Genomic DNA, 21,856 nt, shown 5'->3' on the forward strand with positions numbered 1-21,856 from the left:
GGCCCCCCAACGCCAGTTGCTGCCGGCGGTAGTCACCACTCGTTGAGAAAACGACGGGAGCCTTTCGTCGTCGTTCTGGAGGTAAAACCACCGGCGCTGCCACCCCTTGTTCGAAGACACAAGGATGGCGGGGATGTACTGCTGTGCACGCCTGCCTCAACTGGAGGGTGCAGCCACCGGCCCGCACCGCCATGAGGACCTTCTTCTCCCCCATCAAGGCAAAAAGCTCTGCGGAGAAGAGATGGGTCCACAGATCCCAGTGGGGGTCAATCCCCAAAAAGCCCTCGCAAACCGCCGCGAAGATGGCCGCTTGCGTAATGGAATTGAGGTTGAAGTTGTGCAGCTCCACCCCGTAGTAATGCAGGAGCGCCCGCATGAAACGGCTCGCTGGCACTCCGAACCCCCGCTCGTGAAAGGAGACGAAACTAACCACATACCCTGGCGGTGGAGTCGGGACGGCCTCGCTCGCAGGGACCATCCACTCTGGCTGTGGGTCACCGGAGAGGGGACGGAGCAAACCATCGGCGACGAGGGCCTCCAGATCGTCCACCGTGACAGTGGAGAGAGGCCACGGGTCGCGCGGTGAAACGACGGTCACCCTGTCAGCCATCGCCAAACGAAGGGGGTGGTGCGGGAGCGGACAAGGTGCGCGGTTTTCTTTTCTCTGGCTATTCTCTTAGGTTGTGGAAACCAAAGCAGGAGGCGAGCAGCAGAGTAAAGAACCACCGTCGGTCCCTCCTCCGGGTATATAAAGGCCTGGGCAAGATACGTTCAACACTCCGCCCGAACCCGCCGCGAAATTCAAACTCGAAGGCGAAACGCCTATTCCTCAAACGGCTCGCGCAACGACCGCCCCGCGAACCACCCGTCCCGTCGCATTAACTTCGTGACAGGGCAAGCGACACCTTTGGCAGGCGAAGCGGGCGTCGTTTCATCTCTGCCATGATGACAGCATCAAAAAAGGTGCGCCACACCGTTTAAATTCATATCCTTTTCCTCTTCCCCTTTCTCTCTCTTGCTACAGGGACCAGGAAAGGGGATATTTCGAAAGGGATCCTTCTCCGCGAAGGAAGCGGGCCCCGAGCCCTCCTACTGATCAGGGATTCGAAGGCTGGCCCCCTGGAAGGGTTCGACGGCCGCCCTAGAGCACTCGGGCTTCATGCTCATTACTGATCAGAGGTTCGAAGGTTGGCCCCTCGGAAGGGTTCGACAGCCACCTCAGAGCACTCGGGCTCCGCGCCAACTACTGATCAGGGGTTCGAAGGCTGGCCCCTCGGAAGGGTTCGACAGCTGCCCCAGAGCACGCAGAGCGAGGGATGACTCTGGGTACGTTCGATACATGGCCGAGGCTCGGGCTACGCTCCCGAGGAACCCTAGGACATTTTCGAGACCAGCAGGAGCGATTTTGTAACGGAATCCCATCAGAGGAAGGCATCGAGCCCTCGGACCCTATCGAACGGGACCGGGTCCGGCAAATCACCTGTAGGTACTTTTGGAGCGCGCCTCTGGGCCACTAGCCGACCCTTATCGAATGGGGCACGGGTGTCCACTCGGATCACCCGTTAGCAACTCACTGGAGACACCATGTTCGGCGCCCTCCGAGGGCAACATGGCGCTTTCCCCCCCCCCCCCCCTTCCTCCTTGCGGAAAGGCGACGAAGGGGCGTATGATAAAAGTCGAGTCAGTCCTTGATCGTCCTCTCGCTCCGTGAAGAGGCTCGAGGGCTGCTCTCGCAAACCCGGCTATGGCCAAACTGTTGACAGCGTCAACAAACCAGCCTAAAAACTCGGAACCCGACCGTGCACCCGGGCTACGATCAGATCGCATGAGGGAACAACCAGACCGGCCGAGGCATCACAAAGGGCATTAAGACCTCAGAGGAGTCAAACCACTCCTCTGAGGCCTCAGAGGCTACACCCGGCGGGTGCGCTCGCGCGCACCCACTGGAACAAAGTGTAACCTAGAAAGGCCGGTCCCCTTGCAAAAAAGTGCGACAAAAGCCTCCAAGCAAGTACCAACACTCCCTTTGAGGCTCGGGGGCTACTATCGGGTACCATAATTAGGGGTACCCCCAACACTCCTAAACTCGGCTGGTAATCACCATCAGCACAAGCTGAAGGGGCTGATGGGCGCAATTCAGGTCAAGGCTTCGTCTACTCAAGGGACGCGATCTCGCGTCGTCCGAGCCCAGCCTCGGGCGGGAACAGTAGTCCCAGGGGAATTCACGCCTCACCCGAGGGCCTCCTCAAGCAACGGGCGCACCCTCGACTCGCCCGAAGCACAGCTCGGGTAGGCTTTGTTGTGAAGCAACCTTGGCCAAATCGGCTCACCAACCGACCGTATCGCAGGCGCATTCAATGCGAGGATCGCCTGACACCTTATCCTGACACGCGTGCCTCAGTCGGCAAGGTCGAAGTGACCGCAATCACTTCGCCCTCCCACTGACCGACCTGACAGGAAGACAGCGCCGCTCGCCCCTCTCCGACTGCTGTGCCACCCGCCAGGGTGAGGCTGACAACAACTAAGATCAGCCTCAGGCGCAACAGGAAGCTCTGCCTCGCCCGACCTTGGGCCTCAGCCTCGGAAGGAGGTCTCCGCCTCGCCCGACCCTAGGGCTCGGCCCCTGCCTTGACCTCGGAAGGAGGTCTCCACCTCGCCCGACCCTAGGGCTCGGCCTCAACCTCGACCTCGGGAGGAATCGCGTCCTCGCCCGACCCCGGCCTCGGCCTCAGGAGGAGTCTCCGCCTCACCCTACCTTGGGCTCGGACCGACCACGCCACAGGGGGTACATCATTACCCTATCCCTAGCTAGCTCAGGCTACGGGGGAACAAGACCGGCGTCCCATCCAGGCTCGCCCCGGTAACAAGTCATGATGGCTCCCCGTGTGCGTCCATGACGACGGCAGTTCTCAGCCCCCTACGGAAGCAAGGAGACGTCAGCAAGGTCCCAGCAGCCCCCGACAACTGTGCTTCTACAGGGCTCAAACGCTCCTCCGACGGCCACGACACCGCGTACACAGGGCTCTAGCGCCTCTCTGACAGCCACGTTGGCATGTACATAGGGCTCTGGCTTCTCTCTGCCGGACACGTTAGCATATTGCTACACCCCCATTGTACACCTGGACCCTCTCCTTGTATCTATAAAAGGAAGGGCCAGGGCCCTCATACGAGAGGGTGGTCGCGCGGGAGGACGGGCTGACGAACAGGCTCGCTCTCTCTCTCTCTCCCCCCCCTCGCGAACGCTTGTAACCCCTACTGCAAGCGCACCCACTCTAGCGCCGGATAACACGAGCCGCGGTTTTCCCCCCTTGTGTTCCATCTCGCGCCAACCCATCTAGGCTGGGGCACGCATTGACAATTTTACTCGTCGGTCCAGGGACCCCCCGGGGTCGAAACGCCGACAGCCCCGTAACACCCTTGTTATGAGGTACTTCAAGGAGTTCAAATCCCCAAGATTCAAGAGATCTACCCTCATTCTTTTTAAGTGGGGTAGTGTTCCAGTAAAGCTGATGCTATGAAGAAAAAGAAGAAGGCCTATAGCAAGCTTGTGGAGGACCAGATCTTCCAAGCATATAAGTTTCTAGATGAGAAGTGGTCACCCAAGTTTTGTTGATGAAGCACCAGAAGAACAATCAAGGAAGGAATCCATGCGGAAGTTCGCAAGAGAAAGGTTTGCGTGTTGGCATCGATGCTTCCTGAATAAGCTAGCTACCAAGCGAAAGCTAGAAGCCTGAAGATGATCTTTGAGTAGCCAGAATCAGCGTTTGCAATCGGCAACCAGATGCTCCTCAAAGGCCAGATTTCGTTGAAGCTCCATCTCCTCGAAGCGTCTGCAAAGTGAAGATATATAGCTGAAGTAAAGCTATACCCATAACCCTTCTAAGCCGAATCTCGAGGACGAGATTCATTTTAAGTGGGGTAGATTTGTAGCATCCCAAAAATTCAAATCCTGAAATTTTCTCAAACTCGCTCTAAATTCAAAATGAATTTCAAATTTCATTTCAAAATGTTTATTTGCGAGTTGATATCAGCAAATAAAATATAATGGTCTATATTCTCTCCAAAATCCTCCTCAAATATCCTACAAATATTTCCCCAATGATCCCCTTCAAATTCTTTCCAAAAATACTGCACAGATATTTCCCCAGTGACCCCCTCAAATTCTTTCCAGAAATACTGTCCAGATATTTCACCGATATATCTCCAAGTATTTTCCTCCTGAGAAATACCTTCAGAATCAAATTTTCAAGTCCCTACAAATATTTTCTTCATAACTTTCCTCATGCTCATACGTATACGTATGCCCCCGGTGTCATACGTTGAGCTCTACAAGCTAATTACACTCATATAAGACAAATCCATGCTAATCTCCCACTAATCCTCTCATCCTCCCACTAATCCTCTCATCCCTCCCCCTATTCACCGTTACTATTCATCATCGTTACTATTCATCGACACTATTCACCATCATTACTATTCACAGGCACTATTCGTCATTGTTACTATTCATCGATGATATCTACAGTACCTTTTCACCGTCACTATTTACTGTTAATATTTATCGTTACTATTCATCGATCATCCGATCACCCCAAATTTCAACCACTCATCCATCATGTTGTCCAGTCCACCTAAGACCAGCCAGACCCATATTCCAGTCATACGAACTCCGGTGACTGTGATTTTCCTTCTAGTAGGGAACTTCCCATCTGGTCACCCATCCCAGGTTTCTCCAAGTTGAGCACGCTTAACTTTGAGATTCCTTCGAACCAGGCTTCCAAACTCAGATTCCAATAATTCTCGTTTCTAAATTCTTATCAAACTATTCCCTATCCAACCATGTCATCCCTTAAGCATGGTTCATATTCCAGAAAACTCCTAAAATACTCTTATCCCATATTCTTCCTATAATCTCCCTGTTCAGACTAAGTTAGTCGATTCATTCGTCACTATTCTCACCAACAGTGAACATTCACTGTGCTACACCACATACACCCAGCTATAAATACACCTAGCTACCCTCTCCCTCTCCACACACACTCAACACCCTCAGCCAAGGAAAACACCCCACCCACTCAGTTACTCCGCTCTGCCGGCTACATGCATAGTGTCGCTTCGCCTCCAGTCCACCCTCCTGTAAGCACCTCCGCTCCACCACTAGTAGTATCTCAACACCACATGACACAGATTCTACTCAAGACTCTACCCATCCATATATCGCCGTTCTTACCACTATACTAAATATTTGTTGGTATACTTGCTGGTTTGTATGTTTGCTTGTTCATGTGGCATAGTTATCGGAGCGTTCGTGCTGTCTTGTGGAGGCCAGATCTGCAAGTCTACGCTAGGCGGTGGAGCCAGAAGCCAGTTCCGCGAGCTCTCCTTCCCCCTTTGCCGGATAAGCATGGCAAGCTCACTGGATCCCTTTGATGCATAAATTACCTATGATTTTTCAACCACAACCCTCAGCCTGTTATTTTATGCATGATATGATTTTGAGACAAGTTATTATGGCCACCTAGGCGCTTGCCGCAATCAATCCTTGATATATTTGTTACAAATGATTTGAGAAAAGGTGTGAGTTTTCAAAAGAAAATGCTTTTCAAAATGTGTATGATGAAGGGTTTTCACCCTTATCACCTTTGAGTAGGGATGATCAGGGACTCCCTGGTTTAGGGGAGGGCCTAAGGTGATGGCTCATCTGGTTTAGGTGTGAGCAGAAGGATTGTCCCCTCACATAAGGACCGGTTTGTCATCCTTCACTACTTGCACTCATGATAAGTACAACCACTCGAGACTGTATGGGCAGTCACTCAATCTGAACTCGTACGGTCCAAACCCTAGGGTTATGAAGGCTGGGGAGCACCGAGAGGATAAGGAGGGGGAATGTTTTGTCCGGTTTGGACATGGCGGTGGCCTGACTCCTTTCGGTATAACCATTAAGGTAAGGACGTGCGGGGAAAGAAAGAGATTCGGCATTCGAGTCTCACGACGGTGAGATTGCAGAAACCAGACTAGTGGGTAAAGTGTACCCCTCTGCGCAGAGTTCAAACCTATTCGAATAGTTTGTGTCCACATGAATGGACGAGTCTGGTGTGGTATGGCAATTAGTGTTTTGTTTCCAAAAAAAGAGGTGCGTTTGAGAAAAGTGGTTTTAAAAGGTCCGGCTGTTGAGCCGTGAGCTATGGTGGACGGGAAGTCCAGTAGCTATTTTTGAAAATGAAAACCAGTGGGAAACTGCTGAGGTACCTGGATGGTTTAGTCCAGAGGATTTTGTTCTAATATTGAAAAACTTCCTGCTCCTTTGGGAGAGGATGCGCTTTGCAAAATACAAAATGTTTTACAAAACAACCCTGCATAAAATATTGTTGTTTCTGCAAAATATCCTGAGCTCCACATATTCCATGCATTATATCTGATTTCCCCATTCCACGGGTGAAGGTGGGCTGCTGAGTACGTTTGTACTCACCCTTGCTTATTTGTTGTTTTTCAGAAAAGGAGATTGGGTAAGAGTTACGACTGTTCCCAACCTTGCCTGTGGTTGTTGGACCGCTGATTTGCTTCGCTGCGTATATCGGGCTGCTTCAGCCCCACTCTGATGATATGTCCCGAGTTGTGGACCAACTCTTAAAGTTGTTCGTCACCTTTATAAGTTTGTCTCGTTTAAGCAGATCTGGAACTATCTGATGTATAAATGTGTTTACTAGCCTCCTGGGACTAGTAATTGTATCACATTTGAGTCCCAGAGGATTGGGGACGCTTCACCAGACCCCCTGCTTTCGTAGAGAGGTCCTAAACTGCAGGCCTGGCTACTCAATTCGGATGTCTTCATGTCAGGACAGATAGGAACTATACGGGTGGGTTAGGTAAAAAATAATATCTGGAGACTGCAGGATAAAACCACGGAGGCAGGAGGATAAAACTGTCATAGGAGCACATCTGAGGGGGTAAATCTTCTCTTTATAACTCGACATGCATGGGTGCAGGCCAACATGCCGGGTTTATGAGGGCGGACCTCACTGGGCTGGCGTACACGTATGCGCAACCTAGTTACAAAAGGGAGAAAAATTCAACCCCTCAGGCTTGCTCCTATGGCAGAACTTACAGAGATGCTCCAGAGGTTAGGAAGAGGTGCTCCAGCTGCAGTAAGGTGGTCACCCCTAGGTCGGCACATTTCCGTCACCTTGAAGGGTTCCTCCCAGCTGGGGGAGCGTTTACGGAACCCTTCTTGGTTCAGTATTCGCCATAGGGTTAGGTCCCGACCCTGGGTTCCCATCTGCGTTTGCTGATAGAGTCCACGTCCTCACTCTATAGCCGTTTCTGTATGGACCCATCAGAAGACTGGACCCGTGGGGAGTCCAGAAGGGTTTCCGGGGGAAGGCAGGCTTCGGCCCCATAGACCGGGGAGTACGGGGTCCCCCCGGTGGCCCGTCTAGCTGTCGCCACCGGAGTTAGAGTCTCCGGTGATGACATCCTTCAGGACCCCCTCGGGTGACTGATACCCGAGGTCCCGTTCAGCCGCGACCACCTCGCCGTCGTCGACCCTTTCCTTGCCAGGTCAGCGACGAGGTGGGAAGCCGTCCCTGGGAGACTGCTCGCGCCGCTCGCTGACGTGTTTCGCGAGGTCGATGATCTCGCGACACTCCGCGGCGCTATGGCGACTGCTGGGATGTATAGGGCATGAGCCACTGTTACCCCTCTGCGGCCGTGGGCGCTTGTTGTGGTCGCCCCGGCCCCCAGTCGCAGCTGCGATGACTAGAGCGGTTGACCGAGGCTTCTCGTGGCCACGACCCTTCTTTTTCTTTTTACCGTCCCAGGGGACGGCACCCGAGCCACCCGTCTGGGCGACCCCGGTTTGTGGGGCCGAGTGCCATGCCCGGCCTTCGGCGGCTCTAGCGCACTTGTCGGCCAGAGCGAAGAGTGTGGAGACAGTCTCCACGTCATGCGTGGCCAACTTCTCCAACATCTTTTCATCGCGTACTCCCTAACAGAAGGCCGTGATGATGGAAGCATCGGAAATGCGAGGTATAGTACCTCGCACCTTGGTGAAGCGGGAGATAAACGTCTGGAGAGTCTCCCCGGGTTCCTGCCTCATTGCGTTGAGGTGGGCCTCCACGTCGTGCTGTTGGTAAGCGCTGGCGAAGTTCGCTGTGAACCGCGCGCAGAGCTCTTCCCAGGAATAGATTGATCCTGGGGCCAGATTCATGAGCCAAGTCTGGGCAGGCCCAGACAAGGCAACATGAAAATATGTCGCCATCACAGCGGTGTTTCCACCTGCTACTGTGATAGCGGTGACATACACCTGCAGAAATTCCGACGGATTTGACGTACCGTCATATTTTTCTGGCAGGTGCGGCCGAAACTTGGGTGGCCAGGTCGCGCGCGCGGAGGTGATCCGCAAGAGCGACGCAGCCCACGCCGGCCAAGGGGACACCCGTCTGGAACCGGGCGCCCACTGGGGGTTGCAGTGCTACCGCAGCAAAGTTTTGATCGAGGTTGCGACCCTCGATGTTTAGCCGGCGCTCACGTGCCCTCTCTAGAGAGACTCAAGCGTCTTCACGACCCTCGAGGTTTTGTCGGTGCTCCCGCGCCCTCTCCAGAGAGACCTGGGCATCCTCCCCCGCACGCCTGCGATTGAGCTCTGCCCGGAGGTCGTTGGTCTGTGCACCCCTCACTGAGGGTGAGCGCACAGACGCCGACGCCTCATGTTGGCGCGGGGATGACCGTGGCCTCGACCTGGTCGAGGTAGAATGTGCCATACCGAGCAGTCGGTCGACGTCGTCCCGCCACTGCTTCATGGCCCCCGGTGAGGCCGTGGAGCTTGGAGGGTGACGCAGCAACTCCATGGCTGCAGACAATGCCCCCGGAGCTGCCCTTGACGGAGTCTGGGATGTATGCGCAGTTGCATGCTGCCGTGCAGCGTGCACAGTAGCAGTGCCCGGCACTGGGCGGTTGGGAACCTGTGGCATGGAAGATGCAGCTTCCTCCTCCACCTGGAAATCCACCGAAGTCTCAGCGCGGTGCTCCATGATTTGCACCATCATGCTGAGCGAGAAAACAAGCAAAAACCTAAAGCCTAACCCCCTACCTAGCACGCCAAATGTCGGAGAGGAAATCTCCGGCCGGGTGGCGGAATGCACCCGCCCTAAATCCTAAGATGAGGAGGGGCCTAAGTGTTTTGCTTGTTAGTTGGAAAATGGGGAGGACACAAGAACACACAAGGATTTAGAGTGGTTCGGGCCGCCGGAGCATAACACCCTACTCCACTGTGTAATGTATTGAGCTTGTATGAACTTGTGAGCGTGTAAGTGAACCTATGTTGTAACGGTGCATGCCTCCCCTTTTATAGCTAAGGGGGCATGTACAAGGGTACTGAGCCCCGACATGTGGGCCCAGGAACATAACAGATGTAACACTTGGAGCAACTAATGTTCGTTGCTGGAGCAATCTTCTTGTGCCCTGACATCCGTGATCTGCGTAGTATTGGCATACAGAGGAAGCTTCCCTAGCAACGTATATGTGATGATGGACACAATGCACCTCGCAGCATGGGCGTACTGTTTGTCAATGGACTGGACAGGCACGCCGCCTGCAGGATGGCCTGGACGCCGCCTGCCAGCGGAGTGGACAGGACACATTAAATGCTGAGGGGGCACATCGCCTGTCAGCGGGATAGACAGGCGGCGCGTCCTTTCCGCAATAAATGCAGAGGCAGCATGGCCTAGAGGCCTTACGTGAGGCTCCGCCCGCTGGCTTATGTCACGGGCTACAGTCCACGTGGCAGCATCGGGTCTCCGCCTGAGCGAGGAGTGGGAGCGCCCACGGTATGGTCCGGACACGTGTCTGCACCGGACCCCTGCCCGGCCTTGATTAAGGCCTGGGCATTCTTTGCCTTGGGATCCCCAGACTCCACTATGAGTAGCCCGGACCCCTCCTGAAGGGTCCGAGACCCGTCCCAGGGGTCTGGTTTGTATCTGTGGAGGTCTTGAACCTCGCCCGGAGGCCTGGGCTGTGCGTCCAGGGGTCCGGCACTTTCCCGTGGGCGTCCGGACCCACTTTCGCCATCTTGGAGTATATTGTCCTTCCTAGCTACGTGGAGGCCCTGGAGCCGTCCACGTGGTGGGGTCATGTGTTGTTCGCCACATGACTAAGGATAGCCGCATGGACACAGCGCCTTCATACTGTAGTAATGGATACCCCATTTCCAGGGTACTGACAGCGTCCTCTACACTAAATATACCATATGAATCAGTTCGCTACGTCTCCAGCAACACTCGGTATGACCTCTGTAAAGTATAGAGTGTGTTCGTGATTCGGCAAATGTGGCGGACTTCGCTACCATTCCCTATCCACTGTTCACTCTGCGTCGCTTTCTCTGTTCACTCCCACGCAAACTCATAAACTTCTCGTCGGGTGTTGCACCTTCTTTGTGGTCTTCGGCTTCGATGACAGCGAAGCTGCACGAAAGAGACATCCCTACGCCTTCGACCACGACGAAGCTGCATGGGGGAGGCAAGGCAAGACAACTTTGTCCCACGTCGTGCAATGCCCTGCTTGTGGTGCCGGCCGGTCTGCTGCAACAGGTGAGCTTTGTGTGGCCATCGATGGTGTGCATCCGCGACAGTGCTATGACTTCAGCTCCTTCGTTGTCCTAGACATGCTGCCAGCATGGGTGGCTCGACCCTCCTTTGATCCTTTCGCGGTCGCACCAGGCGGTGGCTGGGAGGTGTGCACCAAGTTACTCGACGTATGGTCGTAGGTGGTGGCTGGGAGACCAAGAGCTACCGTGGATTACCTTGAAAGAATGACTGAATTTTTTATTTGAACATTGAAAGGGAAATTGGGTTAACCATTTCCTATAATTAATTTTGGTGGTTGATGATCAACACAAACACATGGACTAATTAGTTTGTCTAGAATTCATGTACTACATGTGCATAAGGTTCAACACAAACCAATAATAGAATCAAGTTAGGGACATAATTTTAAAGGAGCAAAAGGACTTGAGTGTGCTGAAGATTGGCGCACCGGACCGTCCGTGTGCCACCGGACAGTGTTCGGTGCACCAGGACCATACAGGTGTCAACCGGTCACTCTCGGGAAAACGAACGCGTGCTCCGCTATAATTCACCGAACTGTCCGGTGAGCCAGCGGAGCAACGGCTATCTGCGCGCAACGGTCGACTCTGACAGATGAACAGTGTCACGGTAGAAGTCAGAGCAGCAAGTTAGAGGGGCACCGGACTGTCCGGTGTGGCACCGGACTGTCCGGTGTCGCAAGAAGACAAAGCTCCAACGGTCGACTCCGCTCCGAACCCTAACGGTTGGGTGACGTGACAGCGCACCAGACAGGGAACAGTTCCAGTCCGATGGCGCACTGGACTGTCTGGTGCGCCCTTCGCCAGCAGCCTCCCCAACGGCTATGGAAGTGGTTGGGGGCTATAAATACCCCCAACCACCTCATTCATAACCATCCAAGCATTCTAAACATCTCATTCAATACAAGAGCAAAAGACTCCACTCCAAGACACGTCAAATAGATTGAATCCTCTCTTAGTCTCCAAAATCAACTCAATTCCATTAGGGCCCGTTTGTTTCCTTGGAAATGAAACTCATTCCATGAATAACATTCTAGATATTAGATTCCTAAAGAAAGTAATTCCTTAGAATTTGATTCAATTCAATTTTTTTGTTTGGATGCTAATGGAATTCTTATCCATGAATCAAATTCAATATCCTGTTTGGATAGTTATATATGGAATTTACATATTTAGAGAGAAGTAACCACATCAACTTGTACATGACAAAATACACATGTTTCTTGTGTGCACATGTACCTTGATGAGTCATATACATGTGCAATAGATTAGAGACAAGTTTTCATCCTACAATTTATCAAGAAGCATGCATCACGAGAATAGTAATAATAATGCAGATTTGTCTCAAATGTCTACATATCTTTGGAACACATTACTTGCTAATCAATGTGATGTTCAATTCACCCAACATAAACTAAAAATCAAAACACCAAGCTAATCAAGTCCTCATCTAACCAATCTATCTCCTCCAATGTGCTAAAAATTTCTTTACCGGTTGCCTCTTCAAGCTTCCTGAGGTTGTTGATGAAGTAAGATCTTTACCGGTTCCTTCTTCCTTATTCATATCTCTCGCACCATCAGCTGGGGTCTTTGCCGCTTCACCATTTGCATGATTTTTTCCAAACACCAAGCTAATCAAGTCTCAGTATAAGATTGTCTTGTGTCTCCATTAGCTTCTTCTCGCTTGCTATTGCTACCGTGGGCAGAACTGATTCGAAGGCCTGGACAAGCATCTCAACTTTCCTCTTCTGAGCATGAGCCAGCCTCTTGACTTCCTTCCGGAGAGCGTAGTCGACCATCCACTCCTCAGCGACCCTCCGACCGTCCACCGCCTCATGTCTGAGACCGACCTTCTCCGCCTTTGGACCGGGTTTGGAAGGACGCAGTTGGTCAGCACCCTTTTTTCGGATGTCCTCCTCCTCTGATGGTGATGATGAGAGGATGCTCGGTAGGCACAGCCAGAGCTAACGTCTTGGTAGCTTATCCCACTGAGCGAGCTGGAAATGCTGTCGACCGACGATATGCCACCTGCAGATTCGCCGTATGGTTCGTTCATCATCAACAATTGCTTCTCGATCCCAACATGTTACATGTGCACGGGGCGGGTAGGAATGGAGGAAGCACTGCGAGAAACCTCACCTTCAGTACTGTTTCCTCCATGGTTCGCACCCAGCTCCTCGGAGATGTCAGACTCGCCGGCGCCCAAGTCGTCGTCGCATTCATGATCCGCCACCTCCACCACCAAGGCCTTCTTCTCTTCACGGCCGCGATGCCTGGTCGTCGTCGACCGCTCAACCGAGACCACGCCGTTGGACGCACACGAACCGCCCACGGAAGCCGCGCCCAGGCCCTCCGCGGCGACGTCTCTGCGGCTCGCGTTCGAACCCACCGTGGGCTCGCTTCCGAACCCACCGCTCGGGAGGAGATGACTCCAAGGAGGAAGACGCACGTTCGTGTGGCGCTCGGGCCTGAGGAGAGAATCTGTTTCCTGATTTTAGGGTAGGAATGTTTTGCAGGCTTCTAATTCCAGTTCAAGAAAGGGATGGAAAGTTAATTTCCAATTCTATAACTTGCCAAACAGATCAGCCAAGAATTAAATTCCAATTCAACCCAATTCCAATCAAACAAACGGGCCCTTAGGGACTTGAGAGAGGGTGTTCTTGTGTTCTTTTGTTGCTCTTGTTGCTTGGCTTGTCCCTTTTCTTTTCTTACTCTTATTCTCAAGTGCTTTGTAAGCGATGCAAGAGACACCAAGTGTGTGGTGGTCCTTGCGGGGTCTTAGTGACCCGTGAGATTAAGGAAGAAGTCTCACTCGGTCTATGTAACCGTTTGAGGGAGGGAAATGGTTGAAATAGACCCGGTCTTTGTGACCTCCTCAACGGGGACTAGGTTCTTTGGAACCGAACCTCGATAAAACAAATCACCGTGCTCACTCGTCTTATTTCTTGGTTGATTTGTTTTTCCCTCTCTTTCTGACTTGAATTTAGTTCTAACGCTAACTCCGGCTTGTAGTGTGTGTTTAAAGTTATAAATTTCAGGTTTCGTCTATTCACCCCTCTCTAGGCGACTTTGAAACATGGCATACAAACATTGGTTAACATTTTATTAAAACAGTTAGGAAAAATACAGAATAAGATATAGAGGATGAAATTTAGAGGATGTTGTTGGAAAAAGTCTAGATATAGAGGATGAAATATTTTAGATTGTTCTGTAAAGGACAACAAATATTCCTTAGAGGATATTGTTGGAGATATCCTTACATCCTAAAATAGGAGCACTGGCACAATTGCCCCATAATATAACAATATTCTCCATAATTAGAGTGTGTTTGGTTCCTCTGAACTAAAGTTTAATTCATTTCACATCAAATATTTGGATGACAATTACGAATATTAAATATAGCCTAATTATAAAATTAATTAAACGCGTGAATAATAAACGACTATACGAATTTATTAAGCTTATATTTAATACTGATAATTGATATTCAAACATCCATACTAAATTTTAACATTTATTTAGTTTTATGCTTAAAATGACATAACTTATTTAAGCTTAGTCGCTTAGATTAAAAAACTAATGAAAGGTTAGACAAGCACGAAATTAAACAGGCTCTTAATGTGACAGTAGAGATACATGAAGCCAGCCTCATTCGCCCATGTCAATAGCAACAGCAACTCCCTCCAGCCCGCTCCACAGCAACTCCCTCCCAAGTTCTCAACCACCTTCTCCTTCGGTCCTTCCACACCACCCCGATTTACCCACGGCCCACGTCTTCTCCCTCTCATCTCCCCGCTCACTCCCGTCCCCATCCCACGCGATGGCCTTCCGCCTCGCCGTCGCCGTCTCCGTCGCAGCGCCTGCGTCGTGGCCTTCCCCGGTCGCCACCGTCGCCCCGCCCCGCCTCGCCCTCCGCCGAGGCCTCCCGCCGACGTGGCGCGCAGTTCGCGCCCTCCCGCGTTCCCGTGGCGCCGTCGTGGTGTGCCAGGCCCAGGGCGGCCAGGACACTGCAATCCAAGGTATATTTATGCCCGCCTAGGTTACTCTTCTGCTGCCGGGCTTTGATTCGCGTTTCGATCTGACATGAATGGCTCGAGTCGACCGCTGATCTGGGTTACTATATTCTGGAGATGCGAATAGACCGTTGAGACGATTGGGTTTTCTGTGTTTGAATGTGTAGACGAATAGGAGGTAGGAAAATCATGGCATAGCAGTTCTAATGATGATATGTTGAAGCAAACCGCAGTGAATAAGCGAAGGCATGACAGCTTATTTTTGTATATGTATTCCTGCGTGCATTTGTATATATCATGTTCCATCACATGCCTCTTGTTAACATGATGCATCTAATGCCGCTTGCTACCCATGTTGCATCTCATGCCACTTGTTACCCATGTTCCATCACATGCCTCTTGTTACCCATGTTGCATCACATGCCGCTTGTTAGTTGTTACACAGTGCAGACTGTGATCCAAATTTTTGCTCAGTAGATTTTTTTGCTGGGTTGTTTTGTTGTTGCGCCATGTGCGAGGATAACTGGGTGAAATTTCTGTCCAATTGCATAGGTTTGCCAAATACAAAGTTTGAAATGTGTCAGTATAAAGTTTGGAAACTTGGAGTGCAAAGTGTTGATTAAAACGTTTACAATATAGATGTGCAAAGTCTTATAGTGTACAGATAAATGTTTTCAATATCCTTGCATAAAGTTTCTGATTTTAGAATGCAAAGTTTGAAATTATCAAGTCCTGACTCTGAAAGTAAGAAGTTTTTAAAATGGTAGTAGGAAAAAAAAATAAATTATGTTAATATTTTTTAAAAGTTCAGCTATTAGTTGATGGTCATCGTGTAAGTAAATGGGCATGCAACCTGGCCCACCTGGATTGCTGCTAGCTGGGTCTGGGTACATGCATGAAAATGTGATCCACTTCTCCCGCGTACTGGTTACATGTGCATCTACATGGTATCTGTACTCGTCGCTAGTGGATGGCAACGTGCGCCCGCTGATTAAGGGCGTCGTCCAGTATGTGTGATGCACCAATGCATCTATGTGACTAGTATGTGCCCAACAAACTTAAAAGGAGATGTACACAAAGGTATAGTATGTAACTCACTGTGTAGCATTTGGTAACTGCATTGGCCATGCACTTCAGGTCTTCTCTGCATGTATCCTTTGGCGCGAAAGCTAGTTTCAAATTTAAACCTATTAACATTTAATGCCACATGGAATTGCTTTGTCTTGATCTCCTAGGAAAGCTTTAAATTGAACATTGCAATTTCGGACATCTGGCTTATATTGACTGATGACGCCAATAGTATGAGAATGTATGCCATTTAAAGCTCGACAGAATACAGGCTGTAGTGCATTCAGCATACTATATATCTTATCTAATTACACTTAAGTCGTAGGTATATTTATTGAAACATGATATTGTTCTGAATCTATATTTATTGAGAGTCATTACTCATTACCTTCAATGTATGTAACTAACTGGCATACTGGAATAGTGAGATGTAGCAACAAAAACATTCTCATATTTCAAAATTAGGATATTAGGTAGTGCCATTGTTAGGGTTCTGACTGGCAGAATGTTGTTTCTACATTATTCTGTGGTAATTTTAGATGGATTTATGCCTTTTCATATGTGAAAAGTGACTGCAATAGAGCTGTTAGCCATTCATTAAGGATGTAAAAGTGCTAGATTTAGTGCAAGGGTAAGTAGATCTGTATAGAGTTTGTGGTTGCTGTAATAAGTTAGGACCTCTATTTGCTTTCTCGTAAAGACTGTTGTATGTGGTACCTTAGTTCTTCTCAACCCAAGTGGAGCCTGAAATTGCCTTGTGTGCAAGTGGGCCATATGGAGTCATGAGCACTTTCATTTGCCACAAGTCTTTTACTCATTATATTGTCCTACCTTGTTGATACCAAGATGAGACTCTCTTTGGAATTGCGCACAGTTCCTAATTTCGAGTTTAATGTAGATTCAGATGAATTTGTTCAGGCCTGTGCTATTGAATGCGTACCATAACCATGCTTATTTGCTTTGTCTGCTACAATTATTGACTGCCTTATGTTTTCTTATTCAATTGCATCTTAAGTAGTCTCCAATGCAAATTTCATGTATGAAATTATATGGTTAAGCTGGAATGTTAACAATTGTATATCTTTTCAGCACCTGGAGATTATTTGCTGTCATGCCTTTTGTGTACTGGAAATGTGGATGCATCAGTAGGAACTGTATATCAACTTTCAAAACCTTAATTGCAGTTCTTCAAGTCATTGCTCATTAGGCCTGGATCATGACTTCATGCTATTTTTTGCTGAATCACTCTTCAGCTTGTGATATTTAGAACACTGGTAAAACTTAGCAAATGAAACTAGACATATTTAAAGCAGCATAGTTCATAATGTATGCGTGTGTGAACTCTGGACGATATATTCGAAGAATATGTTAGAAACACAGGAAAGACAGCTGACAAAAAAAGGAACATATGTATTTCAAGTCAAGATACATTTCTCCTGAATCATGCTTGTAGAATGGTTACGCATCAACTTTAATTTAGACTCATTGGCCTTATTAATCTCATTGAATAGTTTATGTTTTGCCCTGTTTTATAGTGATTGATGTACAAGCTCTTTTTTTTTTAAAAAAAAAGAAGTTGACGTGCCAACTTATATATGTTCTGAACTTCATTCTTTTCCAGTTCCTGATGTGAGCAAATCCACATGGCAATCACTTGTGGTGGAGAGCGAGCTTCCCGTCCTTGTTGAGTTCTGGGCTTCATGGTGCGGACCGTGTAAGATGATAGACCCCATCGTTGGCAAGCTCTCAAAGGAGTACGAAGGAAAGCTGAAATGTTACAAGCTAAACACCGACGAGAACCCTGACATCGCAACCCAATTCGGCATCCGGAGCATCCCCACCATGATGATATTCAAGAACGGTGAGAAGAAGGACTCGGTGATTGGAGCCGTGCCAGAAAGCACCCTCGTCACCTGCATTGACAAGTATGTTGGTGGGAGGTGAAATATCAATCTGAGGCAACTAGCATGGGTGGGTATGGGTATACCGTTCTTATTGAACTGCTGTTGAGTAGCTGTATGTAGATAATAATATGATTTTCACTCCAATAAATGCGATTTAAGGATGGCAAGTCATCCGGATGAAAGGTTGCTTCTGGTCTAGCTTTAGGCCCCATGTTTCATTCATCTGCTAAGTCGTATGTTGCTAGTGGTCCTTATCTGAATCTCCATCTGATTTTGATGAGTTCATGGATTAGGAGCTGTGGCTAAAGGTAATGTGTAATGTTGTGTTGGTGATAGTATGTGTAACTGTGTATTGTCGGTGATTTTTGTGGCTATTGGTTAGTGCTGCTTAGGGTGCATGCGACCCACTAGTAGTGAGCCCATGTGTCAATGGAAAATCCATTGCCCTTTTTTCACACATTTATATTTCGTCCTTCCTTCTGTCTTTTTTCTCCACACTCATTTATTTCTCACACTTCTATCACTCATCTTCCTGTACTGGCTAACGTTATCCCTCTCCGCATGTTCTACTGTTGTTGCATCTTACTCGTTTTTCTTTACGGTTTGTTTGGTTAATCAAACAAGCCCAGATGTGAGCTTGAGCACATTCAACATCGAGCCACCCTTCGATAAGCCCATTCTTGCCCATCACTGTGTACCCCTCCCCTTCTGACATTGTTGCCATCAATGCAGCCCCATGGAGGAGGATGGCTCCTCGCTAGATGTTGGCCGACCCTCGACTACGGAGGTCGTAGTTTTGGTACGTTGTTGGGGTGAGGTTTTACCCCTCAATGCATCTGTTTAGAGAGGAGATAGGAGGAAATAATTCTTATTGCTTGTCTTCAATAAATTCGTACAACTCTTCTTATATAGGCCATAGCCTTAAACAATCTCTCCTAGAAACAAGGACCGATAACAGACTCCTAGATAATCTTCTCCCTTTTTATCTTTACTAGAAACAAGGGTTGATGATCGACTCCTAGATAATCTTCTCCCTTTTATCTGGCTAAACTGACTCCTAGGATAGAGGAACCAACTCCTACAGATCCGGCGCCCTTATCTGTATGCCAGTAGATTCAGGCTATCATCAAATTTGGATGAAGAAGGAAGATGAGCCGAAGACTAGCTTCATAACTCCTAGTGGCACATATTGCTACCTTCAGATGCCTGAGGGGCTCAAGAATGCTGGAGGAAGTTTCAGCAGAATGATAGCCAAGGTCCTTCATTCTCAAATAGGCAGGAATGTACTGACCTATGTTGATGATATTATAGTGAAAAGCATGAAGCAAGAAAATCACATTGCTGATTTGCAAGAGATTTGCCAACTTCAGGCAAGCTGGCCTGAAGTTAAATCTAGAAAAGTATGTTTTTGGGGTGAAGAAGGGCAAGTTCCTTGGCTGTTTGGTATCAACAAAGGGAATCGAAGCCAACCCGAGTAAGATTGAAGCTATCCTTCGGATGGAGCCGCCAAGCACAAAGAAGGGGGCCCAAAGGCTGGTAGGAAGATTAACATCATTAAACAGATTCATATCTAGATCAGCAGAAAGAAATCTGCCATTCTTTAAAATACTGAAGTCAGCCGAAGTTTTTCAATGGGGTACGACCCAGCAAAAAGCCTTTGAAGAGCTGAAGCAATACTTGATCGATCTAACAACACTAACTCCACCTTTCCCAGGGGCTCCATTACTCTTGTATGTGGCAGCTTCACACTCTGCAGTTAGTGCGGCTCTTGTACAGGAGAAGCTAGATGGCCAAATCAAAAAGCAGGCTCTAGTGTACTTCGTCTCCGAAGTCTTAAGTTTATCAAAGAAAAATTATACATAATTGGAGAAGGTGTTGTATGCTGTGTTAATGGCCTCCAGGAAGCTTCGACATTATTTTCAAGCATATCACATAATTGTTCCTTCGTCACAGCCCCTGAAGGACATAATAAGGAACAGAGAAGCTACTGGAAGGATTGGAAAATGGGTTGCGGAGCTTAACGAGTTTAGTATTGATTATGTACATAGATCCTCAATTTAGTCCCAGGCGTTAGCAGACTTCATTGCTGATTGGACGCCAGGGGCTCAGGAAGAGGAAACTAATAAAGACGCCGAAGCTTGGACAGTATTCCGCGATGGTTCTTGGGGAACCTTCGACGCAGGAGCAGCTGCGGTCCTAGTTGTGCCTTCCAAAATCAAAACATATTATACAGCAAAGCTTGACTTCAGTTGTACAAATAATATTGCTGAATACGAAGAATTTCTGTTGGGTCTTTAGAAGTTAAAGGCAATGGGTATAAGAAGGGCTATCCTTAAAACTGACTCTCAAGTCATTTCTGGTCATATAAACAAAAGTAGTAAGGCGAGAGATTCGAAGCTCAAAAAATATCTGGATACAGTTCAAAGGTTGGAGGCTTCTTTTCGAAGGTTTTTCTATCAAGAATATTCCAAGAGGAGAAAATGAACATGCAGATCTATTAGCCAAATCAGCGGCACAGGGGCTCCCTCTACCTTCTTCGAAACAATAAAAGCGTCTTCGGTTGAACTTATGGAGAGAGCAGTGCTTACAATTTCTCCTGTATATAGTGAAGATTGGAGAACTGAAATTATATCCTTTCTCCAAGGTAATTGTCTTTCGGATGACGAAGCTTATAATAAGAGAATGGAGGCAAGGACAAGACCGTATGTGATGATAGAAGGGGAATTATATAAGCATGGAGTTTGCTCTCCACTTCTCAAGTGTCTATCCAGAACCGAAGGTATAGAATTAATGTAGGAGATACATGCAGGTCTGTGTGGATCTCACATTGGGTCCAGGCCCTTGTTGGGAAAAATGTTTAGACAAGGATTTTATTGGCAGAAGGCAGCTTCAGATGCAGCAGAGTTAGTTCAAAAGTGTGAGAATTGTCAAAAATATGCAAGAGATTAGAAGCAACCTTCGTCTCTCACGCAACTGATACAGCCTACTTGGTCGTTGCAAAGATGGGGCCTGGATTTGTTAGGCCCACTTCCACCAGCGCAAGGTAATTTGAAATATGTTGTGGTGGCTGTAGAATATTTTTCTAAGTGGATTGAAGCAAAGCCTTTGGCTACAATAACTTCGGTTACAATCCAAAAATTCTTTTGGCAAAATATTGTTTATCGCTTCGGCGTGCCGAAGGCTATAACTGTGGACAATGGAACACAGTTTGATGCTGAAACGTTCAAAGATTTCTTTGACCAAATTGGCATGAAGATTCATTTTGCATCAGTAAGGCACCCAGAATCGAATGGACTGATAGAAAGAGCAAATGGCATTATAATGATAGGAATAATGAAGCTAATCTTTAATCAGCCCAGAGGAAAGTGGCCAGATGAGTTGATCAAAGTGGTGTAGAGCCACAACACAACCATGTCAAGATCAACAGATTTTATACCTTTCAAACTATTATTTGGTGACGAAGCTATAACTCCATAAGAAGCTAAAGCAGGATCAATAAGCACAGTAGCTTCGGCAGAAGACGAAACTGATTATCATGTAGCAAAAGATATTATAGAGGGGACCAAACTTCAGGCTGTAGAGAACATCAACAAATATCAAGCCGAAACAATAAAATGGCGTGACAGAAAAGTTCGGTTGAAAAATATTAAGCCAGGGCATTTGGTGCTTCGGAGAGTGGTCAATCCGGACACAGTAGGCAAATTGTAGCTGAAGTGGGAAGGACCTTTTCTGGTGGTATCTTCGTCGAGGCCCGGTTCTTATAGATTGAAGGATATGGACGACAACGACATACCTAGATCTTGGAATGCGGATGAACTTCGGTGATATTATGTATAATTTGATGTAATCTTTTTTCATTTTTTCTATGGCACTCTTTTCCTTTCCAAAGGGGGAGAAAGGTTTTTAATGGGGCCATAGCTTGTAATTTTTCCTTTCTTATTTAGCTCCACGAGAGCCAAATCCCCCAAAAGGATGTAAAATGTAAAGTCTGAGCATGCACCATTGAGTGCAGAGAGAAAAAAAGAGGAAAATCAGGGAGAAGCTCAAAAGTCGTCCCTAAGGGGATGCAGAGCATGACAAAGCTACAAAAAGTCGTTCCTAAGGGAGCGCAGCGTAAGTTTTCTGCTCAAAAGTCGTTCCTAAGGGAATGCAGAGCCAAATACCGCCGAAATATAAGGCGAAGAAGTTCAAAAGTCATTCCTAAGGCGATGCAGAACTTATACCACCGAAATAGAAGGCGAAGAAGTTCAAAAGACGTTCCTAAGGGGATGTAG

At 48.3% G+C, this 21,856-nt stretch overlaps 1 protein-coding gene and 1 pseudogene across 1 annotated transcript; one reads left to right on the forward strand and one right to left on the reverse strand.

The window, feature by feature from the left end:
• Positions 1–4,606: 4,606 nt before the first annotated feature.
• On the reverse strand, positions 4,607–13,688 carry LOC103655589 (calmodulin binding protein PICBP-like; annotated as a pseudogene).
• Positions 13,689–14,396: 708 nt separating this feature from the next.
• Positions 14,397–17,747, forward strand: LOC100279286 (putative thioredoxin superfamily protein). The gene is made up of 3 exons (NM_001152307.1): positions 14,397–15,690; positions 16,768–16,832; positions 17,300–17,747. Exons 2-3 carry the CDS (start codon positions 16,790–16,792, stop codon positions 17,620–17,622), a joined length of 366 nt encoding a protein of 121 aa, NP_001145779.1. The 5' UTR covers positions 14,397–15,690; positions 16,768–16,789; the 3' UTR covers positions 17,623–17,747.
• Positions 17,748–21,856: the final 4,109 nt, after the last annotated feature.

Source organism: Zea mays, chromosome 4 (assembly GCF_902167145.1).
Source record: "Zea mays cultivar B73 chromosome 4, Zm-B73-REFERENCE-NAM-5.0, whole genome shotgun sequence".
NCBI classification, from domain to species: Eukaryota; Viridiplantae; Streptophyta; class Magnoliopsida; order Poales; family Poaceae; genus Zea; species Zea mays.

What these genes read in the sequence shown, in the direction of transcription:
- LOC100279286 (NM_001152307.1), top strand. Translation starts at nt 16,790, where the DNA reads ATGCCTTTTGTGTACTGGAAATGTGGATGCATCAGTAGGAACT. An exon ending in TGGATGCATCAGTAGGAACT is followed by an intron (nt 16,833 to 17,299) that starts GTATATCAACTT and finishes ATTCTTTTCCAG; the next exon opens with TTCCTGATGTGAGCAAATCC.